The sequence below is a fragment of the Penicillium alfredii genome (genome assembly GCF_028826965.1).
Source record: "Penicillium alfredii strain IBT 34128 chromosome Unknown utg000010l_segment0_segment0, whole genome shotgun sequence".
Lineage (NCBI taxonomy): Eukaryota > Fungi > Ascomycota > Eurotiomycetes > Eurotiales > Aspergillaceae > Penicillium > Penicillium alfredii.
In genome coordinates, this window is record NW_026622707.1 from 657,328 (window position 1) to 678,418 (window position 21,091).

Here is a 21,091-nt window from a genome sequence, read left to right on the forward strand (position 1 = left end):
GAAGCAGAAAAAGAAGCTAATGACAAGCGCAGCATGTCAGATCAGAGACAAAAAAAAAAAAAAAAAAAAAGGGTGCAGGGGCAGGGAGGTACGGGGATCAGGGAATAAGGGGATAGGGGAGGGTAACCGGGTAGGCAGTGGCATATCGGTGATTGGCTCTGCATCACATCGTACATGGCTGCTTCGAATATCACAGGGGGGTTGAACAAAGGAAAAGAACAAAGGAAATTTCAAGGAATGACGGCACTATATGCTCGGGGTGCGAGCACGTTCAAGGTCATGAGATGGGCATTAATTGAGGTCAAATCATTCAAACCTCGGCCCTTTTTATATGAAACCATCCGTCTCGACATGCCCAATTTCGGCTTTGGCACTGGGCACCCGTTGAAGGGCAATGGGGATCGGCTCCTCCTCGGGGCTGAAGTCATCCTCGGCAGAGATGGGTGACAGGGAAGTCTTCAGCATACCCTGGGTGGACTTGGGGCGGACGATGGGGTTCACGAGAATCGGTCGGCGACCAACTTCACTGTGCCATGTCTCTGCCGGTTTGCTGGCATCGGCACCGGCCAGATCATTATCCAGCTCGGGCTCTCCCATCATCTGGCTACTAGGACGACGGGAATCCACCGACTCCTGTATATCATCGGGAGTGTCGGCGGGCCCATCCGTCGGCATAGGACCCAATGAGTCAATGTTTGCGCGAACAGGGCTGCTCGGTTTCTGCGACATTCGACGGAAGAACTGGCCCGACATCCATGACCCCTCAGAGTCAATCGACGCGAGAGACTGCGAAAGCGGGACATTATCCGATTCCGCGTCGAAGCTCTCGGCAGTCCAGGACTGGTGGCGATCTCGGCGGGGGTTTTTAATATCGATGCCAGCGCTGGGAGCAGGTTCATTCAGAGAAGACATCTCGTGCTTCTCTTCCTCGTTCTCCATGGATGACTCCGGGACTTGTTCGGGGATAATCGGAGACTGCAAACGCGATTCAGAGGGCGACAGCGGCTCGTCGCCAAAGTGTTCGGTGAATTTGGATTGGGAGCGTTTAACGGTTCCAATGGCAACAAATGTGCGGGGAGGGGGCACCACTGCGGGAGGTGGGGAGGATTGGGTTTGGATTTTGTAGAAGGATTCGTGCGAGGCGTTGGAGACTTCAGGGCTGGTGTCCTGGAATCGCTCGCGGTAACGGCGCTTGAGGCGAGAAGAACCACGTCGGAACAAAGACGAGATGGCATTGCCGCGGCGACCACTTGTATCAGACGGCCGGCGCTCCGAATCCACCGTCCTGGAAATATCCGAAGTTGAGCCAAGCCCAAAGTTTTGCGATTGGCTGGGGCTACTAAGCCCGTGCCGGACAGATGAGTGGGGAGAAAGAGTTGTGCGCGACATGCCCATCTCGTGGGACTGCGCAAAGCTCGGACGAGCAGCCAGTCGCTGGTCACGGACAGAAGGGTCGCGGGAACTCTCGACTGATTCACGTCTAGTGACCTCACTACCTTTGGATGCACCCCTTAGCCACGACCCCGATTGCTCTGGTGCGGCTGCGGCAGATGCTGAATCGTCTTTTCGACTAGCTTCATCCTGGGTCTCTGCAACAGCAATCGCAGGCGCAGCTGCCGCCGCCTCTTCGGCAGCCCGTTGTTCTTCCTCGACTCGCTGGGCGTCGGCTCTTTCTTGGAGTTTGCGTCGGAGCTTTTCTTGGTCGTCGATTTGTTTCTTCTCGCGGCGACGGCGGTCCCGCTCTAACAACTCCCTCAGGGAGCCTGCATCAAGGGAATCGGCCAGCTCGTTCACGCGTCGTTTGGAGTAATATAGCTCTTCTTGCGACATTGTCATCGCCTGCAGTCTCTCTTTTTGTTCTCGGGTCGAAGGCGCATTCTGGCTTTTTGCAGTCGGAAGTCGCGGCGCTTCGACGTAGCGAACGACAGGGCGCGGAGTCAGCGCGGCAAACGCGTTGACCTTGAAGGTGTAGGGGTCGGAGGCATCCGAAATGGAGGACGCGGCAGAATCGCGAATCGAAAGGCTGACATCGGAGAGATATCTATTGGCTTTGCGCCGGCGCTGCTCCATCCCATAATCACCACCTGCGGGAAATGACCGGCGCGGGATATCGATGGGAGTAGACGATAGCATACGAATCTCGCGCTCCCTCATAGCCTCGTCGGTCCTGCGTTTGCTTTTCTTGAGTTTATTTGGGCCATTTTGGGTTGGTTTGCGCCTTAGCACTGACCCAGTGCGAGACACAGGGCGCGGAGGGGGCTGGTGCTCGTAGAGGGGTTCGTTGCGAGGCAGCGATTGAAGATTGTCACGCTCGACACGATCATAGCCGGCGTCAGAATTGCGAGCATCCAGGGACGAGATCGGGCGATGGGAAGGGGCGCGTGCCGAGCCGCGGATGCTATCCGTACCATCGGGTCGCGCAACACTGTGGCGCTTGGATTGTCTTCGGGAAAGTTTGCGACCCAACGTTGGCTCGATGTCGGGCTCCTGGGGGTCCTGCTCCTCCAACGACGACTGGAGAGTGGCGGCCTCGTCTGGGCTGACTTGGATCGTGTGTCGCTTGTTTTTGCGACCGAAGGGCCATATCGCCATGGTGCTAGAGTGCAACTCGAGCCCACAAGCGAATCAGTTGCAGTCGCTGTCTGTATTAGTAGGGTCGCGCGACCGGCTGACGGGACTCATGGAGAATGGAAGAAAAATAAAAAAAGGTGAAAAAAAAAAGAAAAAGAATACAGTCAAAAGGGGGTCAGAAAGACAAGAGGCGTTGGAAAGCGGGTCTCAGCAGGCCACCCTCGTCATAAGTGAAGCTTTGGGGTCAGCGACCAGTTGATCGACAGAGAGGGGGCTGCAGCGAACGTGCGTCGCACTCGTGACTCGAAAAGTAAAAGGGAAGGGAATGGGAGTCGAGGGAATAAAAGGGAGAGAAGAAGAGAAGAGAGAGAGAAAGCAAAGAAAAGCGCCCCGTTAATCAGGCCCAGACCCCAAGGCACAAATTTTACGTTGTTTTGGTTTTTCCCCTAAAAAAAACCCCCCAAAAACCCCCCCCAAAAATAACCGCTTGGCATTTCCAAGTCACACCAGTGCCTGGTACCTGTCTATCTACCTTTTTTACTTGGACTAGAAGATATCCGGCCAATTTGCAGGCCTCGAGATCGTCACTGTGTCTCCTTTCACGGGAAATTGGGAAATTGGGTCTCCAGTGGAGTCAAGAGACGCGAGGGCTGATCACCTTGTGTTTTGCTTTGTTTTATTATATTATTATTATTATTGTTATTCTCTGCATATTGATTGATGTTTATTATTATTCGATTCTATAGAATCAGTGTTCTAGTACTATTATTTGGTTATTCTCGCCCTTGAGGCCGTTTGACGGGTGGGCCAGCACAAGTCTGGTTCCGCGATGACACGGCAGATCTGACGCACCCCTCGACTCGATCCATGGAAATGCTGATTCTACTGTCTCCTTAATTTATCCTCAGACTTTTTACTGTCTATGGCTTGTTCTTTGCTCACATTGGAGTAATTACTGTGAACTATATACTGGATACTGTAAGTTGATCGACCCGAATTAGGGGCTAGTGATTATGGACTCGCATCGGCCCTAGTATGACTATGCCTCGAGGGAATAATTATCATAAATTATTGAATCTAGCCAAATAGACAGCAAAGTCAAAATAGAAATAAATATATCCTTCCTCCTCACGTGGACTCATGGTTGTCTCAGACATTCCAATAGATCGATCCCTGGTTATTCCTTAGAATTCACTATCTATGGCCTCGCAAGGAGTGTCGCCCCTGCTCTGCTAAATATACGTTTTTCATTCAAAATCCAGCGACTCGGTGCATTTTGCAAGCATCTACGATTGCCATTGCCACCAGACCCAACTGAAAAGTTCCAGATAAGATCGTCTTTGACTCGGAACTCCCCAAGTGTGGAAAATCATGTACATGCATGGAGACTTCCTAGGGCCCGGGGAGGAAATGAATTCACTTCTCTCCCCGGACATGGCCCATCTTGCCGAAATCAGTGGTGCGAGAAAAGGGTAAAATAGAATGAATAAAAATAGATTATTAACAGATCGAATGAATCAAACCCCAAAAAAAGTCGAGTGATCCAATTGTTTTCCGATCTATATCGTGCAAGCAAAATGCAGATACGCGGTTCTACTTAGCCCTCTCCACAATTCCTCTCTCCCTCTCTATGTCCACCACAGTCTCAAAAAGATCGAAATTCCGACAATTTACAGCTCACACACCGAGCCGGTGACCAAAGATCACCATAATGTGCCCCATGGAGTCAGTCTGAGCCCCACTGCAGCAAACCGCTAGCCGAGACCTGCTCAAAAACAAACTTGGGCATCGGAGCGTGCATCGATTGGATCACACGATCCTTCATCTATAAAAATTACTATCTTTTTGAGTTATCACTAGGGACGGGTCGATCCAGCACCTAAGGCTGCAGGGTTAGCTTTGCGATGTATTCCAAGCAAAAGACAACCAAGAAGTAAAAATAAAATAAACCGAAATCTAGAAAGACTCGGCACGGTCGATTGCTGATTGCACACACTTGTCTCTTATCGACGAGTAAGAAACCCCATCATCTGTAGGGATCGTGGTTGTGGCGTGGGGAAATCCATTGAGGGTTTGCCACGACCGTTAAGACGGCACATTGCCGACGCCAACGCATTTCCTCTACTGGACTGGACTGGATTTCCTACATATGACAGCTCAAAGACAGAACCACTGAAATTCTTCCTTGCCCGCAATATCATAATTCCATACCCCATTCGAATTCTCTAATGCAAACGCCAGGCAGGATGCAGACCCGCAGGAAACAAGGAAGAAGATTCCCAGCCCCAAAGCCAACGATAGAAGAGCGCCTGCATATGATCCCAAATCATTCCTAATTCCTCCATCTCCGAACTGGTACCCATATACAATGGGGAAATCCCCCCGGACCACTGCGAGCTGATGGATATATAGATATAATACCATCACTGGCTCACCCGCTTCCGAAGCCGATTCGGCTCTCGCTCCAGAACACGATACCTGCGACTCCCACGTCCACTCAAGAGTCGCTTGAGAGACCACGACCCCGGGTTGTGGCGGGTATCGGGGCCGGAGAGATCGAACGAACCGTGGGAATCGGGTCTGGGGTGGAGGGACTGGGATTCGGATTGGAGGAGTGTCGTTAAGGGTTGGGCATCCATGGTTTATTTTTTTCCCTTCCTTTTTATTTTCTTTCTTCCTTGACGGATGTCTCAGGTCAGAAAAGCGTCAAGCGGCGCTGTTGCGCTAGGGGAGAGAGAGAGAGCGGGGTTGAAACGAGGCAATATGAACCGGTCTCCACACGGAGATGCAGGGTTTCGAATGTCTTAAAATCAGGGTTTAATATCAAATTCAAGGTATTTTTGTTTTCTCTGTTTCTGGTTTTTGGTTTGAGATGGGGATCAGAGAAAACAGAACAGAGTTAGAGAGAGCAAGCGAGAAAATAAAGAGAGAAACGGTCAGACTGGCAGCCCGTGTTGGATCAGGAACTGAGGGCGGGGGTCTGTGGGGCATTGCGTGTTAGGATCTTCAGAGTCTGAAGGTCTAAGTGCTTCATTTTATGAAGAAGGGATTTCACATGTTCAGTTGGTGAGAAATATGGTGATATGGTTTTCTGGTGTGCTTTGAGGACAGGGTCCAGGTTCTATAACCATGAAACGTTGCAATGCCCTAACTGGGCGACCAAAACCCGTCCAGATGAGAACTATGGCCTAGAGCTTGCAAAACGAGAGAGTGGCTTGACTTCTCTTACAAGTATTAATTAAGCTTAAGGAATGCTACCCTTTCTACTTCATCTCAACAACACATGGGCAAGTCAGATATCACCAACAGCCATCGCCGATGATTCCGGTGCATGACCAGGGAACCCCAGGGAAAGGAGAAGTTAAATGCTGCCCCATAAAGTATAAAGTATAAATCAGCTATAAGGCGATCCATGGATGTCAATGTATTTTGCAGACACACTAAAGCTGGTCTCCTAAGATATACAATATCTAGAGATAACAGCCCACAATCACACAGAATAGATCCTGCCAGAGTACCCTCCCTGCCCATTTCTTATTCATCCCACCCCCAGACCCTGACAGAAATCCACTTCCTTCCCTCTGATATCTCCACATCCCTCGAGAAACACTGCAAACACCATTCCCAAACAAGAAAATCCGATCCACGAGGCCCCCGATTGAACAAAGACGTGGGCTAGACTCTCTGTATCCCTGCTAGTAGTGAAAATCCTGGTCTTGACGGAAGAAGCGTTTTTTTTTCGATTCTCCCAAAGAACCCCCGCATCACTATCACTGCAGTCGAGCAACTATGCTCTCTCAATGGCCGAAGACTTAATCCACCCACTGGAAATTGGATGGGGACGTGTCGGGGAGAGAGAGGACGGACAGAGGCCAATCTTTCGGTCTGGCTGGGTTTAAAATGCCCGGCTGGGATCTCTCGGAAATCAAATGTCTCTTGTCTTATGCTGTTCTTCTTGTTTAATTTTGGACTTTCACTTCTCACTTCTCTTTCCTTCCTATAGACGATCTGGAATTGTCATTTGACTCTTTCACAATTACAGAAGTTGAGAGTCGAAGTATATAAAAAAAAAGTCACACCTCTACGGACCTCCCCCTTCACTTCATACTCCCCTCACCGACTTTCTCCTTCCTTTCTTAGCCATTTCGTCATATCCCAGATGGCACCGCTGTGGATATTCGTGGCCCTCGGATACCTACTACTCTACGCCTTTGCTGCGCTGCAAGCCCCAGAATGGCGTGCGCTCGTCTCGAACCGGATCGCGATCTCGTAACTCCAATCTCGAAGATAAAAAGGAAATATATCAAACCGGGCTTGGTGCAATCGAGGCTGCATCAGGGTTCTCGCGGGGACAATCACAAGGGGGTGATCATTGGACTGGGATGAATATCTTGGTCTGGCCATCTGGTCATAGGGTTGTGGTATAGAGGCGATTGCAGTGGCTTCTCGATTCGATTCTTTCTTTTTTTCTACGATGCTGCTACCACAGCACGAGTATCTTGACGCGGTTTCGGGTTTCATTCTTTTCGGGAAACTTATTCATCTCGTGTCGTCGAGTACAACGGCGATTTTCTTTTTCATGGTTGACGATAACGATGACATGACCAAGAGATGTGGCGTTTGGGATTGAGCGTTCCCGGCTGTTTCAAGATATGTGGAGGATCTATAGCTTGGAATTCATTTTCTCTTTCCGGGATCTATTGGGTGCATCAAGTGGAATGAAGAATAAGAAATGAACTTTCGAAATTCATTCCATTAGATCCTTTTAAAAAGGACAGTCAGAACACGAGTGCAGCTGCACAGACCTTTCCACACTTGATGCTTATTCTGCGTGACGGGTATCTTCTCTGGTCCCCTTGCGCAACCTTGAAAAGGCTTCTGCAGGGCGAGTTTCCCCATTGTCCTATATCAGCACTCGGCTGGATTCGCAAAACAGGCGGAGTTGGAGACGCAGGTCACATCAAGTCATTCCCATCATGTCATCTATTATCGTACTTTTCTCGTCCGGTTCGAGCCCTTGGGGTTTTGGAGAGCCAGTCTCACGGGGCCATCAAACAAACCCTCAAAACCAGATCTTGATCAGCTCCTCACTAACGGCGCTGGGGGTCAGAACGCCGCTATCCGTAATCAGCGCCGAAATCAAATGCGGTGGAGTGAAATCCACAGAATCACAGAGGGGCAGCTCAATCGGAGTCTCTGCGTTTGCGTCGGTCTTGGCTGCTTGTTGCTTGTTTTCCTCGGCAATATCCTCCTCCGACTGGAACTCAATGACGCGTTGCTCGATGGGCAGATCGTACTGGCCAAGGGGATACAGTCGAACGAACTTGTGGCTTTCCGCCACTACGTAGAATGGTTTGCCAATTGCCTTGGCGAGCAGGCCGATCTGGTAGGTTCCCATGCGCGAGACAATCCCGCCATTCTCCACGACGCCCTCTGCACCCACAATAACCATATCCGCTTTCCCAAGGGCATATGCCACCGCCGACTCTGGGATCGTCGCAACTGGAACGCCCTTCTCTCTCAAAGCCCGAACCGTTTCCATGCCTTCGGGCTCTTCAGAAGACTGTCCAAGGGTTTGACTGGTCGATGAAAGAACGTAGATGACGCGAAATCGCACTGCTGACGGTCCACCCTCGTCATCTGCAGCTTTCTGCAGTAGTGATGCGACGGCTCGCGAGCCACCGTTTGTAAGCACCGTGCTGCCGTCGCGAATAAACCCTCGCCCGAAAGCCGCGATTTTGTGTCGACTCTCTTTGGCGCGACGGATGAACAGTCGCCCATTCGAGAGAAGATGTGTCCGGATAGCCTTAAAGTCTCCAGCAGGACCCAGCTGCCCCGGCCGTTGTAACGTCGTGATCAGGTATCGTTGAAAGAGATCGGTTCCGGCGGAGAGACCGATGGGGTTCGGGATGGCTTTCTTCAGGTGGGCGGTGGACTTTTCCAAGAGATCGAGAGTTTCCGATATCGTGGACGAGGCCGAGTGAGTGAGCAGAAGCACCAGAGCTTCAATGGCCGCGATGGGCATGGTGAGGTCGGGGTCGGAGCGGAGGAGCTCATTGTACGTTGCGACGATGCTGCGGGGTGGGTGAGCAAGACGCCAGTGCCGCGGCAGGATGAGGGACTTACTCGAACGGTTTTGTCACATCGGCCGCAGCCGCATCCGACGAGGTTGCCATTGTGATTGTGTAGGAATAAAGCAGACGGACATACAAGCAGCCAGACAAGAGTCACGATTTCTTGGGAGTTTGCTTTGTTTGCACGCTGCCCCTCCAATTAGCACTAATCCCGATCGGGGTGAATCTCCCCGTAAACAATCAACGCAAATCATAACAACCTCACCCGAGCACTTTTGGCCTGGTTTTCAGGCTCGACTTGACTGTCGCGCTTAATTGCAATGGCCTACAATCATCGCATGAGCCAGCAATTCCATGGCTCCCAACCGCACAATCGCGGCCGCAAGAAGGAAGACGAGAATGATGCGTTGATGCGCCTGGTCAGTTTGACTCCTACTCCGGCCCCGAGAGCCTGGCAGTGCCTCGATTGCCTGCTAACATCTTCTAGCCCGACAAAGAAATTGCAGGATGTATCAACGATATCGGTATCCCGTTTTCCTCGGCCGACCTGGTCAAGCCGAATCCCCAGCAGATCCAGATGGTCTTTGAATGGTTTGCAGAGCTGCTTATGAACATCACTCGCGAGACGGTGGAGCCGGCTATGCATGTGGCTGCGGAAGATATCTGCGGCGACTATCCTGATATCGTGCCCAATGACACGCGCAACCTCATGGGGTTCTTTATTAGCCTTCGGAGGTTGTTGATGGAGGTGCGTACGGCCCCTTGGTTGATGGCCCGATCTCGAGCTCATGGAAGCTGACATCCTCTACAATTAGTGCGGCGTCAACGACTTCACCTTCACCGACCTGACAAGACCTACGCATGATCGACTGATCAAGATCTTTTCTTATTTGATCAACTTCGTTCGCTTCCGGGAATCGCAAACCCAGGTGATTGACGAGCACTTTAACAAGACAGAGCAGACCAAGTCGCGCATTGATACTCTGCTGGCGGAGAACCAGGAAATGGAGCAGCGTCTGGGCGAGATGCGACGGAATCTCCAAGCCAACGAAGCTCAAGTGAGGGATAAAGTGGGCCGAAACGACGAGCTCAAGGCACGATTGCTGGAGTTGGGACGAGAACAGTCTCGGGTCGCGGAGACACTTGATCGTGTCAAAAGCGAACGAGCTCGGAGACAGCAACAACTCGAGGAAAAGACCGAGAAGACCGTCCGTACACGGCAAGAGGCAGAGAAATTGCGACCTTATGTCCTCGAATCCCCGGCAACTCTTCAGTCATCTTTGACTGATTTGTCAGAGAACCTGATGCGCGAGAAAGCTCAGATCGATGCAATGGAAAAGAGAGCTCGTGCTCTTCAAACGTCGTCGGACACCTTCACTGTGGTTTCCAACGATGTCCAGGCATGCGTCAAACTGCTTGATGATATTACCGTGGAATTGCAGAAGGAGGACGAGGAGGAGTCTCGTGCTTCCCGGAACAAGGAGGCTATCTCGGACCGGGGGAATAGTGTTCGGGAGGTCGAGCAAACCGAGAAGCTTTTGCAGCGGCAGCTAGCTCGTTGGAATGAACGTATCGAAGGACTCCGGAAGAATGCCCAGGAGAAGGCAGAGATTGCCCAGGTCCGCATGGAAGAGCTTCGCAATGTTCAGAAGCAACTGCGCGAGGAGCGTGCCGAGAAGCAGCGGGACATGGAACGAAGGCGGATTCGCATTGAACAGACGGAGAAAAAGGTATGTTTCGAGCCGTGCCACAGTAGCTGTATAAATGCTCACCCATCCTCAGATGGCCGATCTCAAAGAAAATATCGAGAGCGAGATTCAAGGCGCCCACGATCAATACCTGAAGCTCGAGTCACACATCAAGCTCTATATCACAGAGATGGAAAAGTCCCTGTGAAGAATCAGGTTTCTTGGCTTATGTATGGATCAGGAGTTCAGCGGTCGGCTCTAGGATACCCGGGCAGTACAGATTCATTTTATGGAGTTTTTGTTATGGTCTAGCTTTTTCCACCGAACTGTCTTGATCGAATTCAAACCAGCGTTGGGCTATTCGTTTCACCGACGCACCGCGCCCTCCCCAAGCGCTTCCATCATCGCGCATTCGGACTGACCCATTCAGCAACGGCACCTGCACATCCCATAGCCCTCTTCCGCGGTCCGTGCTAGGGTCCAGCGCGTTCGTACATTCGTAGAGCGTCAGGTCCATTTCCGCCCGAGAGGCAGCCTCGACAGTAGCGGCCAACGTTCTCGACAGTCCTTGCGCCGAGAACTCGGAGGTGTTGGCATGTAGAGCCACGATATCAAGGACAGCCAGAAACCGTCTCCGCGGATCCGCCGCGTCCCCAGGGGCTACTCGCTCGGCTGGGCTCAGCACTGCAAGATATGCTCGAAGGCTTTCCAGAGACGGGCAGAAGATCAAGCGTATCTTGCTAGATTTCGCGAGCAAGCCAATGGTGTTCGTGAGCAGGTCAGGACCTCCTGCGCTGGCTGGATGGGCGCGTTGGCCGCGAATAGCCGCAGCCAGCTGCACCAAAAACTCGGCCTTTGTTGCACAGACGATGAGGTATGTGTCGGTGTCGGTGTCGAGAAGTCGGTACAGGGCATCGGTCACCAGGTCACAGGAAGCGATCCGCGCTGCCATTGCAGGCAGTAGAATGGGCGTTGCACTCCAGGTCTCCTAGCTGCAAAGTGTCATCGGTTGGAGCTAAGAACAAGTTTCATTTCGGCTTGCGACCATCATCCACTGATCGGTGAATAGTCATAGTGTGTCGCTTGGGGTGAGTGGGCCGAGGACTTGTAGATGGGCAGATCGAGGGGTCCCGACGACGGGCAGTTTTGCATCATCTCCCGCGGAGGACCGCCTTTCCTCCCCTCACTTCTTGTCTCATTCCTCCCCCAATCGATCCCCCTTGCCCCTGGCCTGGGCCCTTGGAGGCTGGAAAGATGGAGACAATTTCTAGAATATCGTCGATGCTGGAAACAGGTTTGTTTGCGCCCGTCTTTTCTTATCCTGGCTGGAACTGACCGCGGGACGCTGTGCGCACAGCACGAGAGCTCACCCTAGAGGCCGCCCAGTCCGCTGCCAGCAACCGAAGCTCGAAGCCGGACTATTCATCTCGCACATACAACGCTACACATATCAAACGGCTACTAGACAGTCGCCATGAGCGTGAAGTCCTGGATGGGATGCGGAGGGTGATTTCGGTACGTGGCTAACCCAAATGATTCCCCAGATGGGCGGCAATTTCTAACTCAATTCTTCTTGTGTTTTTTATAGTTGATGTACCGCTCCGAGCCTGCCCTCACCTTTTTTTCTGCAGTCGTCAAAAACGCGGCCAGCGCCAACCTCGAAGTCAAGAAACTGGTCTACATCTACCTCGTCCACCATGCGGAAGCCGAGCCAGATCTGGCGCTGCTCTCTATCAATGCGATCCAGAAATCTCTCACGGACCAGAACCCACAAGTGCGAACAATGGCGCTGCGGACGATGTCGGGGATCCGAGTACCGGTGATCAGTCAAATCGTGTCTTTGGCCATCAAGAGAGGGTGCGGTGATATGAGCCCGCATGTGCGGAAAGCAGCTGCATTGGCGATCCCTAAATGCTACCGTCTGGATCCGAACACGCTACCACAGTTGATGGGATATCTTTCGACTCTTCTGGGCGACTCCCAATATTTCGTTGTCGGTCCCGCAGTTGCCGCGTTCCTAGAGGTATGCCCGGATCAGATCGAACTGGTCCACAAACATTACCGCAGTTTGGTCAAGAAACTAGTGGATATGGATGAATGGGGACAGCTGGCGACGCTACGCCTATTGACATCTTACGCGCGCAAATGCTTTCCTCGTCGAACCCAAAAAGTCAAGCAGGCGGTCACTAAGCCATTTTATGAGGATGAACAGCCCGAGCAGAACAATGATGATGATGGCGAAGAATATGAGGTGCCCGTTCTGGACCCTGACTTGGAAATCTTTCTTCGGGCATGCAAGGTATTGCTGCAGAACCGCAACTCGGCCGTTATTGTCGGTGTCGTTCGCTGTTTTCTTTACCTAGCACCCCCAGAGTATCTTGCTTCAGCTATTGGTCCGCTTGTGGCCCTTCTACGGAGCCCCCAGGACATGCAACTCATTGCCCTCTACAGCATTGTTGCTGTGGCCCTGAGAGATCCGAAGCCGTTCGCGAGATATACAGCCCACTTCCTCGTCCACGCCAATGACCCGCCCCATATATGGCGCCTGAAGTTAGAGGTGCTGACTATTCTGTTCCCGCATTGTGGAAAACACTGGAAAGGTGTAATCATTAGCGAGTTGGAGCATTTCTCTAAAGGCACAGACCCAGAGCTGGTCCGGGAGAGTGTACGAGCTATTGGGCGCTGCGCACAAGGCGACTCCGAGACCTCGGCCATGTGTCTTCGGATCCTTCTCGGCCAGATTTCCAGCTTGGATGGGAATCTCGTCTCGGAGTCATTGACCGTTATCCGCCACCTGATCCAACAGGACCCGAGTTCACATAAACAGACTGTTATGCAGCTCGTCAACCATCTCGGGTCGACTACTCATCCGGATGCCCGAGCCACCATCATCTGGTTAGTGGGCGAATTCTCGGGTATGGAACCATCTCACAACATCGCACCCGACGTTCTCCGCATCCTCGTGCAAGGATTCGCGGACGAAACGGAAGGCGTCAAGCAACAGATAGTTCTTCTGGGGGCCAAGGTCTATCTCCACCATCTTTTGCAAAACCCACCCAAAGAAGAACCAAAGCCGGTGTCGTCATCACCGGAGCGTCCTGTCCAGACGAATCAGGAGTTCCGCAACGAGTGGACCGACACTGCCACTGAAGATCAGAGCCAGAGCCAACAGTCCGGGGAAGGCGAGGGAACTAGCAAAGAAACGCAGGACCCCGAAACCAAGGAAGAACAAGAGGATCGCATCACCTTGCTTTGGCGCTACCTATTGCTTCTTGCCCGCTACGACACCTCATACGACCTGCGTGACCGCGCCCGCCTCTACAAGGCTCTCCTCGCCAGCCCTGCATCCACCCAACTAGCCAACCTCCTTCTCCTGGCTCCCAAGCCAGTCCCGCATGCCCCCAGCCCGTCCGAAACGCGCAAGGATCTACAGGTCGGATCTGCCACCCTTGTCGTTGGGCCCGAGGCCGGCTATCATGGCCTGCCTGGCTACACTCCTTTGCCCGATTGGGTCGAGGCAGGTCAAGAGCCGGACTCGAGTCTGCGCACCGAGGACGTGAAGCCCGAGCCATCCACGACCCAGACCTCGATGACCGCAGGCGAAAGATTGGATCGTGCTCTCCGCGAGCACCAGAGTGCCGCCCCGCGCCAGAAACATAACGGCCCTGCTGTGGCGGGTATCGCCGCTGGACAGAAGAGCTTGAATCAGTGGCTCGACGAAGAGGATGAGGAAGAAGAGACAGAGACCGAGTCCGAAACCGAGACTGAGGGCGAGACTGACTCAGAAGAAGAAGAGACTGAGTCCGAGGAAGAGGAATCAGAGGAGAATGAGGATGCGGAAGAGACCGACTCTGAGAGCGAAGCTCTTCATAAGGAAGCCCAGCAATTGCTGGGCCAGTCTGGTTCCAAGGTCTCGCATGTATAGTTGTAGATTTGTGAATACTCTATACTCGACGAGCTGTCTTAGGGAGCACTAGGGGAAGGTAGGGAGAGCAGAACTCTAAGGGAGCAGAAGAGAGAGAGAATCAAATTATCTATCTGTAAGGTCTATAGGAGAGAAGAAAAGAAGCTATCTACTACCACCTATAGATACGCTATGGGCGGTTAGGGAGGTAGTGGAGAACTGTTTAATAGAACCCTAGTCCCAATATACCCTCTCTAACATCGACACTGTAGACCTTAATCTTTATTAAATTCGCCTAAATCTCTTAAACCGGTAATAAAATTAATTAGCCTCTGATTCTCGTAGCTAATCAGAGCGCTAGGATACGTTAATAATTAATTATATAGTCTAGTAGACTAATTTTATTATTATTATTATTATTATCATCTCTTTTTATAAATTCGTTAATTAATGTTATTATTTTTATCGTTTTTATACTAATTTATAAATATCTTTATTAATTTTATTAGAATTATCGTTATTATTATTAATTTTATATTAATAAATCTGTAAAGGGTCTACCAAGATGGTGAGGCAGGAGGTTATTCCCAACTGACGGAAGGGATGAATCAGGTGATATCATATGATCCTAAAGGAAGTCAGAACTTGTTACTTCATCCACCCTACAGTGGAATGATCACGATATATAACAGAGACCCAGTCGTTTATATTATCGATGATATGTGGAGTTACAAAGATATTATATGATAAATTGATACTCTCGCATCTAGCTAGTAAGACAAGATTTAGTCTTGATAGTGAAAAAGATATACTACTTTCTCTTACTCCTCCCCTTTATTTCTTTACCTGATCGACAAGCCTTATACCCTGCCAAGTATATTCTTTACAAAATCCTAGTTTCGTTATTTAGTACTATCGGGGGTTTAATAAGGTTTAGAGATACTTAGAATTTATGAAATTTAACAATAAAAGGTTTAGTTAATCTATTAACGATATTATCGTCGCTATTAATTAGAATTTTGTTACGACCCCTGCAGTCGCTAAACCAACTAAGGAAACTCGACTCACCGATGGGCTACTGAGAGCCAACTAAACAAACAGTCAGGTGGAATGGGATACAAAGTAGACATAGACAGACCCGTCTAGACATGGACAGACCCGTCCTATGGGTCAAAGATCTTGACCCATGACCTAAACCCACGACCCATAGGTCGGGTTAATAAAATCCTGACTCGCCTATAGGTTGACCCGCGGGTTAACGGGTTAACCTATTTTTGACCTATTTTAGTATAAATTTCTTAATTAGGATAGATAATTTGTTTACCTTTTTTAATAATATACTATTGTTAAATACTGTTTTTATTCTAATATAACTTATAATTATAACTCTTTATAAAAAGAATATTATATAGTAATAATATATTTAGAATATAATATATTAATTTATTGATTTAATACTTTAAGGTAAGAATTATATTTTATAATAGATAGATATAGATAAAAGAAGATATTAATTAACTATTTCTTATACTAAACCTAAAAATATATATTTAAAGTCTATAGTAGTACTATTATTTTTTATATAAATAAACTATATATATTAGAAATAATAAAATAGATATAAATCTAATATCTAATATTTCTTTATTAATATATAAGTATATTATAGTCTTAATTATATAAAAGAATTATTTTAAATATTTTTTCTGAATTTATATAAAATAATAATATTAGCTGGTTAGATTAAAATTTTTTAGGGATAAAAAGAAAAATCTTAGGGTATTACTCTTACCTAATTATTTAGGTTAATAGGTTAGTCTATAGGTTAATCTATTAATCTATTTCTTACTATCTAATAAACTTTATATATATTAGTAGAGCCTATTCTAATTAGTTATAAAATTTAGTACTAGGATAGTGCCGAATCCTATCTATTAATAAGAAATAAGTATTAGATCTATATATTCCCCTAAATCTATAATAATTTACCTTAGATTATTTTTTTATATCTTAAGTCCTTTATTTTAATATACTATTACTATATCTCTTCTATATCTTAGTTATCTATTTTATACCTTCTCTCCTATTAAGAATAAGGGGTTTAAGTTATCTATTTTCTATTCTAATTAATTTCTCGATATCCTCTTAGAACTATTAGAAAGCTAGTAAACTAAGTAAAGCCTCTCTTCTATTATACTATTAATACTAAAATAATCTAATAATTAGAAAAAGATCTAGGTAATTTTTGATAGTATAAATAAAGTAGAATTTTTAAATTAGTAGTTTAATATCTAAATTAGTGGTTCTTATAATACTATAAAGAAAATAAACTAGAAGAGTCTATAATAGACTAATATATAGTTATATTTTAATTAAATCATATATTTAGTAATAAAAGAGCTAAAGCTCTTATATAAGTAATATAGTAAGGTTATAGACTATTTAATCTATATTAAGAATAGGATAATAGGTCTCTAATATTACTAGAATCGGAATATATATTAGAAAGACTAAAGTATTACTAAATATTTAATAATCTAACGTTTTATAGAATATATAATATATTATATAGCTATTATTTAATTTATAGACTAATCTTTTTTAGGCTAAGAATTTCTCCTAAATAGCCTAACTAGTTATCTAAAAGCTATAGAAATAATAGTTAATTACTATAATAATTATTTTATAGTTTCTTTTTTAAATTATTGAGTATCCTAAATTCTAAGCCCTTTTTTAAATAATTTAATTATTATTATTTATCCCTAGTTTCTCTTTCTATTAAACTATATAGTATTAAATCTAAGGAATAATTTAAGATTAATAGAAAGATTTATTTTAGAAGCTTTTATCTAAGACTAAGCTCTCTATTAATCTTAACTATTAGATATTATTATTTTAATAAATATTTATAGTTATCTTTAGCTATTTTATTAATATAAATTAAAATTATTAAAAGGTTTTATTTAGCTTCGAACCTATTTCTAGTATATACTCTAGATATAATCTTAATATAATCTTTCTTAATATCCTCTAGAAATATTAGATTAAAGACTAAGTATATATAGTAATAACTAATAATATATTAAATAACTCTATTTTTATTTTAAATATCTAAGATTCTATTTAATTATTAGATATTAATTCTAAAATAATAATTATTTAGGTTTTATATATTATATATATAATTTAGTTAAATTTAAAGTAACTATTTAGCTAGATAAAAATAAACCTTTAGAATAAGGTAACTAAGACTATTTAATCTAAAGAATATATCTAATATATCTATTAAAAAATATAAAAATAAGATATTATAATAACTCTTATAAAGATATATATCTATACTCTTTATATATTAATTAAAATACTAACCTACTTTATACTTTAGATTAGAAACCTTATAATCTTTATTAATATAAGCCTTTAATATTAGGAGTCTTTTCTTAGTCTCTAGCCTAACTACCCTTAATTAGTTCTAATTTAAGATATCTAAACTAGATAGAATTTAACCTTTTTAATACTCTAGCGTATAAAATAGTTATAATTAGTCTTTAATCGATTTTACTCTAAATATAATTATCTTTATCTTAAAATTAATATAGATAAATAATACTAGATCGATTATCTTCTTAATATTATCTAGTTATTTTTCTAATTTATTATAGTCTTTTTAAAAATAAAGGATATTATTATTTATACTATTTTTATTATCTATAATAAGCTATTTAATTATCTTAGGAGATTTAGACATGGACAGACCCGTCCTATGGGTCAAAGATCTTGACCCATGACCCAAACCCACGACCCATAGGTCAGGTTAATAAAATCCTGACCCGCCCATGGGTTGACCTGTGGGTTAACGGGTTAACCTATTTTTGACCTATTTTAGTATAAATTTCTTAATTAGGATAGATAATTTACTTACCTTTTTTAATAATACACTATTGTTAAATACTGTTTTTGTTCTAATATAACTTATAATTCTAACTCTTTATAAAAAGAATATTATATAGTAATAATATATTTAGAATATATAATATATTAATTTATTAATTTAATACTTTAAGGTAAGAATTATATTTTATAATAGGTAGATATAGGCGAAAGAAGATATTAATTAATTATTTCTTATACTAAACCTAAAAATATATATTTAAAGTCTATAGTAGTACTATTATTTTTTATATAAATAAACTATATATATTAGAAATAATAAAATAGATATAAATCTAATATCTAATATTTCTTTATTAATATATAAGTATATTATAGTCTTATTTATATAAAAGAATTATTTTAAATATTTTTTCTGAATTTATATAAAATAACAATATTAGCTGGTTAGATTGAAATTTTTTGGGGATAAAAAGAAAAATCTTGGGGTATTACTCTTATCTAATTATTTAGGTTAACAGGTTAGCCTATAGATTAATCTGTTAACCTATTTCTTATTATCTAATAAACTTTGTATATATTAGTAGAGCCTATTCTGATTGGTTATAAAATTTAGTACTAGGATAGTGCTAAATTCTATCTACTAATAAGAAATAAGTATTAGACCTATATTCCCCTGAATCTACAATGATTTACTTTAGATTATTTTTCTATATCTCCAGTCTCTCGCTATAAAAGGGTTGTATAGTCCCCCTTTTACTAGATATAATAAAATATATGCTTTTTTATAGTAGTCTTTCTATCTCTATTAGAACTAGGGTTTTAATCTATCTACGCGTTTACTTATAGCCCCGGTTCTAATATACCTACGTAAAAAGGTTAGCTGGTTAGGTTAAAATTTTTAGGGGATAAAAATAAAAGTCTTAGGGTATTACTTTTATCTAATTATTTAGGTTAATAGGTTAACCTATAGATTAACCTATTAATCTATTTCTTACTATCTAATAAGCTTTATATATATTATAGTAGAGTATCTTCTAATTAATTATAAAATTTAGTACTAGAATAGTGCCGAATCCTATCTATTAATAAGAAATAAGTATTAGACCTATATATTCCCCTAAATCTACGATAATTTACCTTAGATTATTTTTCTATATCTCGAGTCCTTTATTTTAATATACTATTGCTATATCTCTTCTATATCTTAGTTATCTACCTCGTATTCTCCCTCTCTTATTAAGAGTAAGGGGTTTAAGTCATCTATTTTCTATTCTGATCAACTTCTTGATACCCTCTTAGAACTACTAGAAAGCTAGTAAACTAAGTAAAGCCTCCCTTCTATTATATTACTAACACTAAAATAATCCAACAATCGGAAAAAGACCTAAGTAATTTTTAATAGTATAAATAAAACAGAGTTTTTAAACTAGTAGCTTAATACCTAAATTAGTGGTTTTTATAATACTATAAAGAAAATAAACTAGAAGGGTCTATAATAGACTAATATATAGTTGTATTTTGATTAAATCGTATATTTAGTAATAGAAGAGCCAAAGCTCCTATATAAGTAATATAATAAGGTTATAGACTATCTAGTCTATACTAAGAATAGGATAATAGGTCTCTAACGTTACTAGAATCGGAGTATATACTAGAAAGGCTAAAGTACTACTAAATATTTAATAATCTAATATCTTATAGAATATATAATATATTATATAGCTATTATTTAATTTATAGACTAATCTTTTTTAGACTAAGAACTCCTCTCGAATAGCCTAGCTAGTTACTTAAAAGCTATAGGAGTAATAGTTGATTACTATAATAATTACTTTATAGCTTCTTTTTTAAACTATTAAGTATCTCGAATTCTAAGCCTTTCTTTAAATAACCTAATTATTATTATTTATCCCTAGTTTCCTTTCCCGTTAAATTATATAACGTTGAATCTAGGGAATAATCTAAGATTAATAGAAAGATTTACTTTAGAAGCTTCTATCTAAGGCTAAGCTCTTTATTAGTCTTAATTATTAGATATCGCTATTTTAATAAGTATTTATAGCTATCTCTAGCTATTTTATTAATATAGACTAGAATTATCGAGAGGTTTTACTTAGCTTCGAATCTATTTCTAGTATATACTTTAGGTAGAATCTTAGTATAACCCTCCTCGATATCCTCTAGAAATATTAGATTAAAGACTAAGTATTTATAGTAATAACTAATAATATATCGAATAACTCTACCCTTATTTTAAGTATCTAAGATTTTATTTAATTATTAGATATTGACTCTAAGGTAATAATTATTTAGGTTCTATATATTATATATATAATTTAGTTAAGTTTAAAGCAACTACTTAGCTAGATAAAAGCGAACCTTTAGAACGAGGTAACTAAGACTATTTAGTCCGAGGAATATATCTAATATATCTATCGAAAAGCACAAAAACAAGATATTACGATAACTCTTATAAAGATATATATCTATACTTTTTATTTATTAGTTAAAATACTAATCTACTTTATATTTTAGATTAGAAACCTTACAATCTTTATTAATATAAACCTTTAATGTCAGGAGTTCTTTTTTAGTCTCTAGTCTAACTACCCTTGATTAGTTCTAATTTAAGATATCTGAACTAGATAGAATTTAACCTTTTTAATACTCCGACGTATAAAATAGTTATAACTAGTCTTTAATTAATTTTGCTCTAAATATAATTATCCTTATCTTAAAATCGATATAGATAAATAACGCTAGATCGATTATCTTCTTAATATTACTTAGCTATTTTTTTAATTTACTATAGTCCTCTTAAAAATAAAGGATATTACTATTTATACTATCTTTACTATCTATAATAAGCTATTTAATTATCTTAAGAGATTAATTAGATAGCTTAGTAGAAAGAAGGTTAGATAGAAGTAATAGATATATCGAGCCCTTAAATTAGCTAA

At 43.2% G+C, this 21,091-nt stretch overlaps 6 protein-coding genes across 6 annotated transcripts; 2 read left to right on the forward strand and 4 right to left on the reverse strand.

Annotated features, from left to right (window-relative positions):
• Positions 1 to 327: 327 nt before the first annotated feature.
• Positions 328 to 2,592, reverse strand: NUU61_007801 (uncharacterized protein; the record flags this gene model as incomplete). The annotated part of the gene is made up of 1 exon (XM_056658326.1): positions 328 to 2,592. The coding sequence occupies one exon, from the start codon at positions 2,590 to 2,592 to the stop codon at positions 328 to 330; it is 2,265 nt and encodes a 754-aa protein (XP_056508619.1).
• Positions 2,593 to 4,994: 2,402 nt separating this feature from the next.
• Positions 4,995 to 5,210, reverse strand: NUU61_007802 (uncharacterized protein; the record flags this gene model as incomplete). Its single annotated transcript, XM_056658327.1, has 1 exon — positions 4,995 to 5,210. One exon carries the CDS (start codon positions 5,208 to 5,210, stop codon positions 4,995 to 4,997), a length of 216 nt encoding a protein of 71 aa, XP_056508620.1.
• A 2,423-nt stretch (positions 5,211 to 7,633) lies between these two features.
• Positions 7,634 to 8,747, reverse strand: NUU61_007803 (translation initiation factor eIF2B subunit alpha; the record flags this gene model as incomplete). Its single annotated transcript, XM_056658328.1, has 2 exons — positions 7,634 to 8,645; positions 8,698 to 8,747. 2 exons carry the CDS (start codon positions 8,745 to 8,747, stop codon positions 7,634 to 7,636), a joined length of 1,062 nt encoding a protein of 353 aa, XP_056508621.1.
• Positions 8,748 to 8,965: 218 nt separating this feature from the next.
• Positions 8,966 to 10,541, forward strand: nuf2 (kinetochore-associated Ndc80 complex subunit NUF2; the record flags this gene model as incomplete). Its single annotated transcript, XM_056658329.1, has 4 exons — positions 8,966 to 9,064; positions 9,133 to 9,393; positions 9,461 to 10,375; positions 10,428 to 10,541. The coding sequence occupies 4 exons, from the start codon at positions 8,966 to 8,968 to the stop codon at positions 10,539 to 10,541; spliced, it is 1,389 nt and encodes a 462-aa protein (XP_056508622.1).
• Positions 10,542 to 10,634: 93 nt separating this feature from the next.
• On the reverse strand, positions 10,635 to 11,285 carry NUU61_007805 (uncharacterized protein; the record flags this gene model as incomplete). Its single annotated transcript, XM_056658330.1, has 1 exon — positions 10,635 to 11,285. One exon carries the CDS (start codon positions 11,283 to 11,285, stop codon positions 10,635 to 10,637), a length of 651 nt encoding a protein of 216 aa, XP_056508623.1.
• Positions 11,286 to 11,614: 329 nt separating this feature from the next.
• NUU61_007806 (AP-3 complex subunit beta) lies at positions 11,615 to 15,330 on the forward strand (the record flags this gene model as incomplete). The annotated part of the gene is made up of 4 exons (XM_056658331.1): positions 11,615 to 11,627; positions 11,691 to 11,848; positions 11,922 to 14,235; positions 15,275 to 15,330. The coding sequence occupies 4 exons, from the start codon at positions 11,615 to 11,617 to the stop codon at positions 15,328 to 15,330; spliced, it is 2,541 nt and encodes an 846-aa protein (XP_056508624.1).
• Positions 15,331 to 21,091: the final 5,761 nt, after the last annotated feature.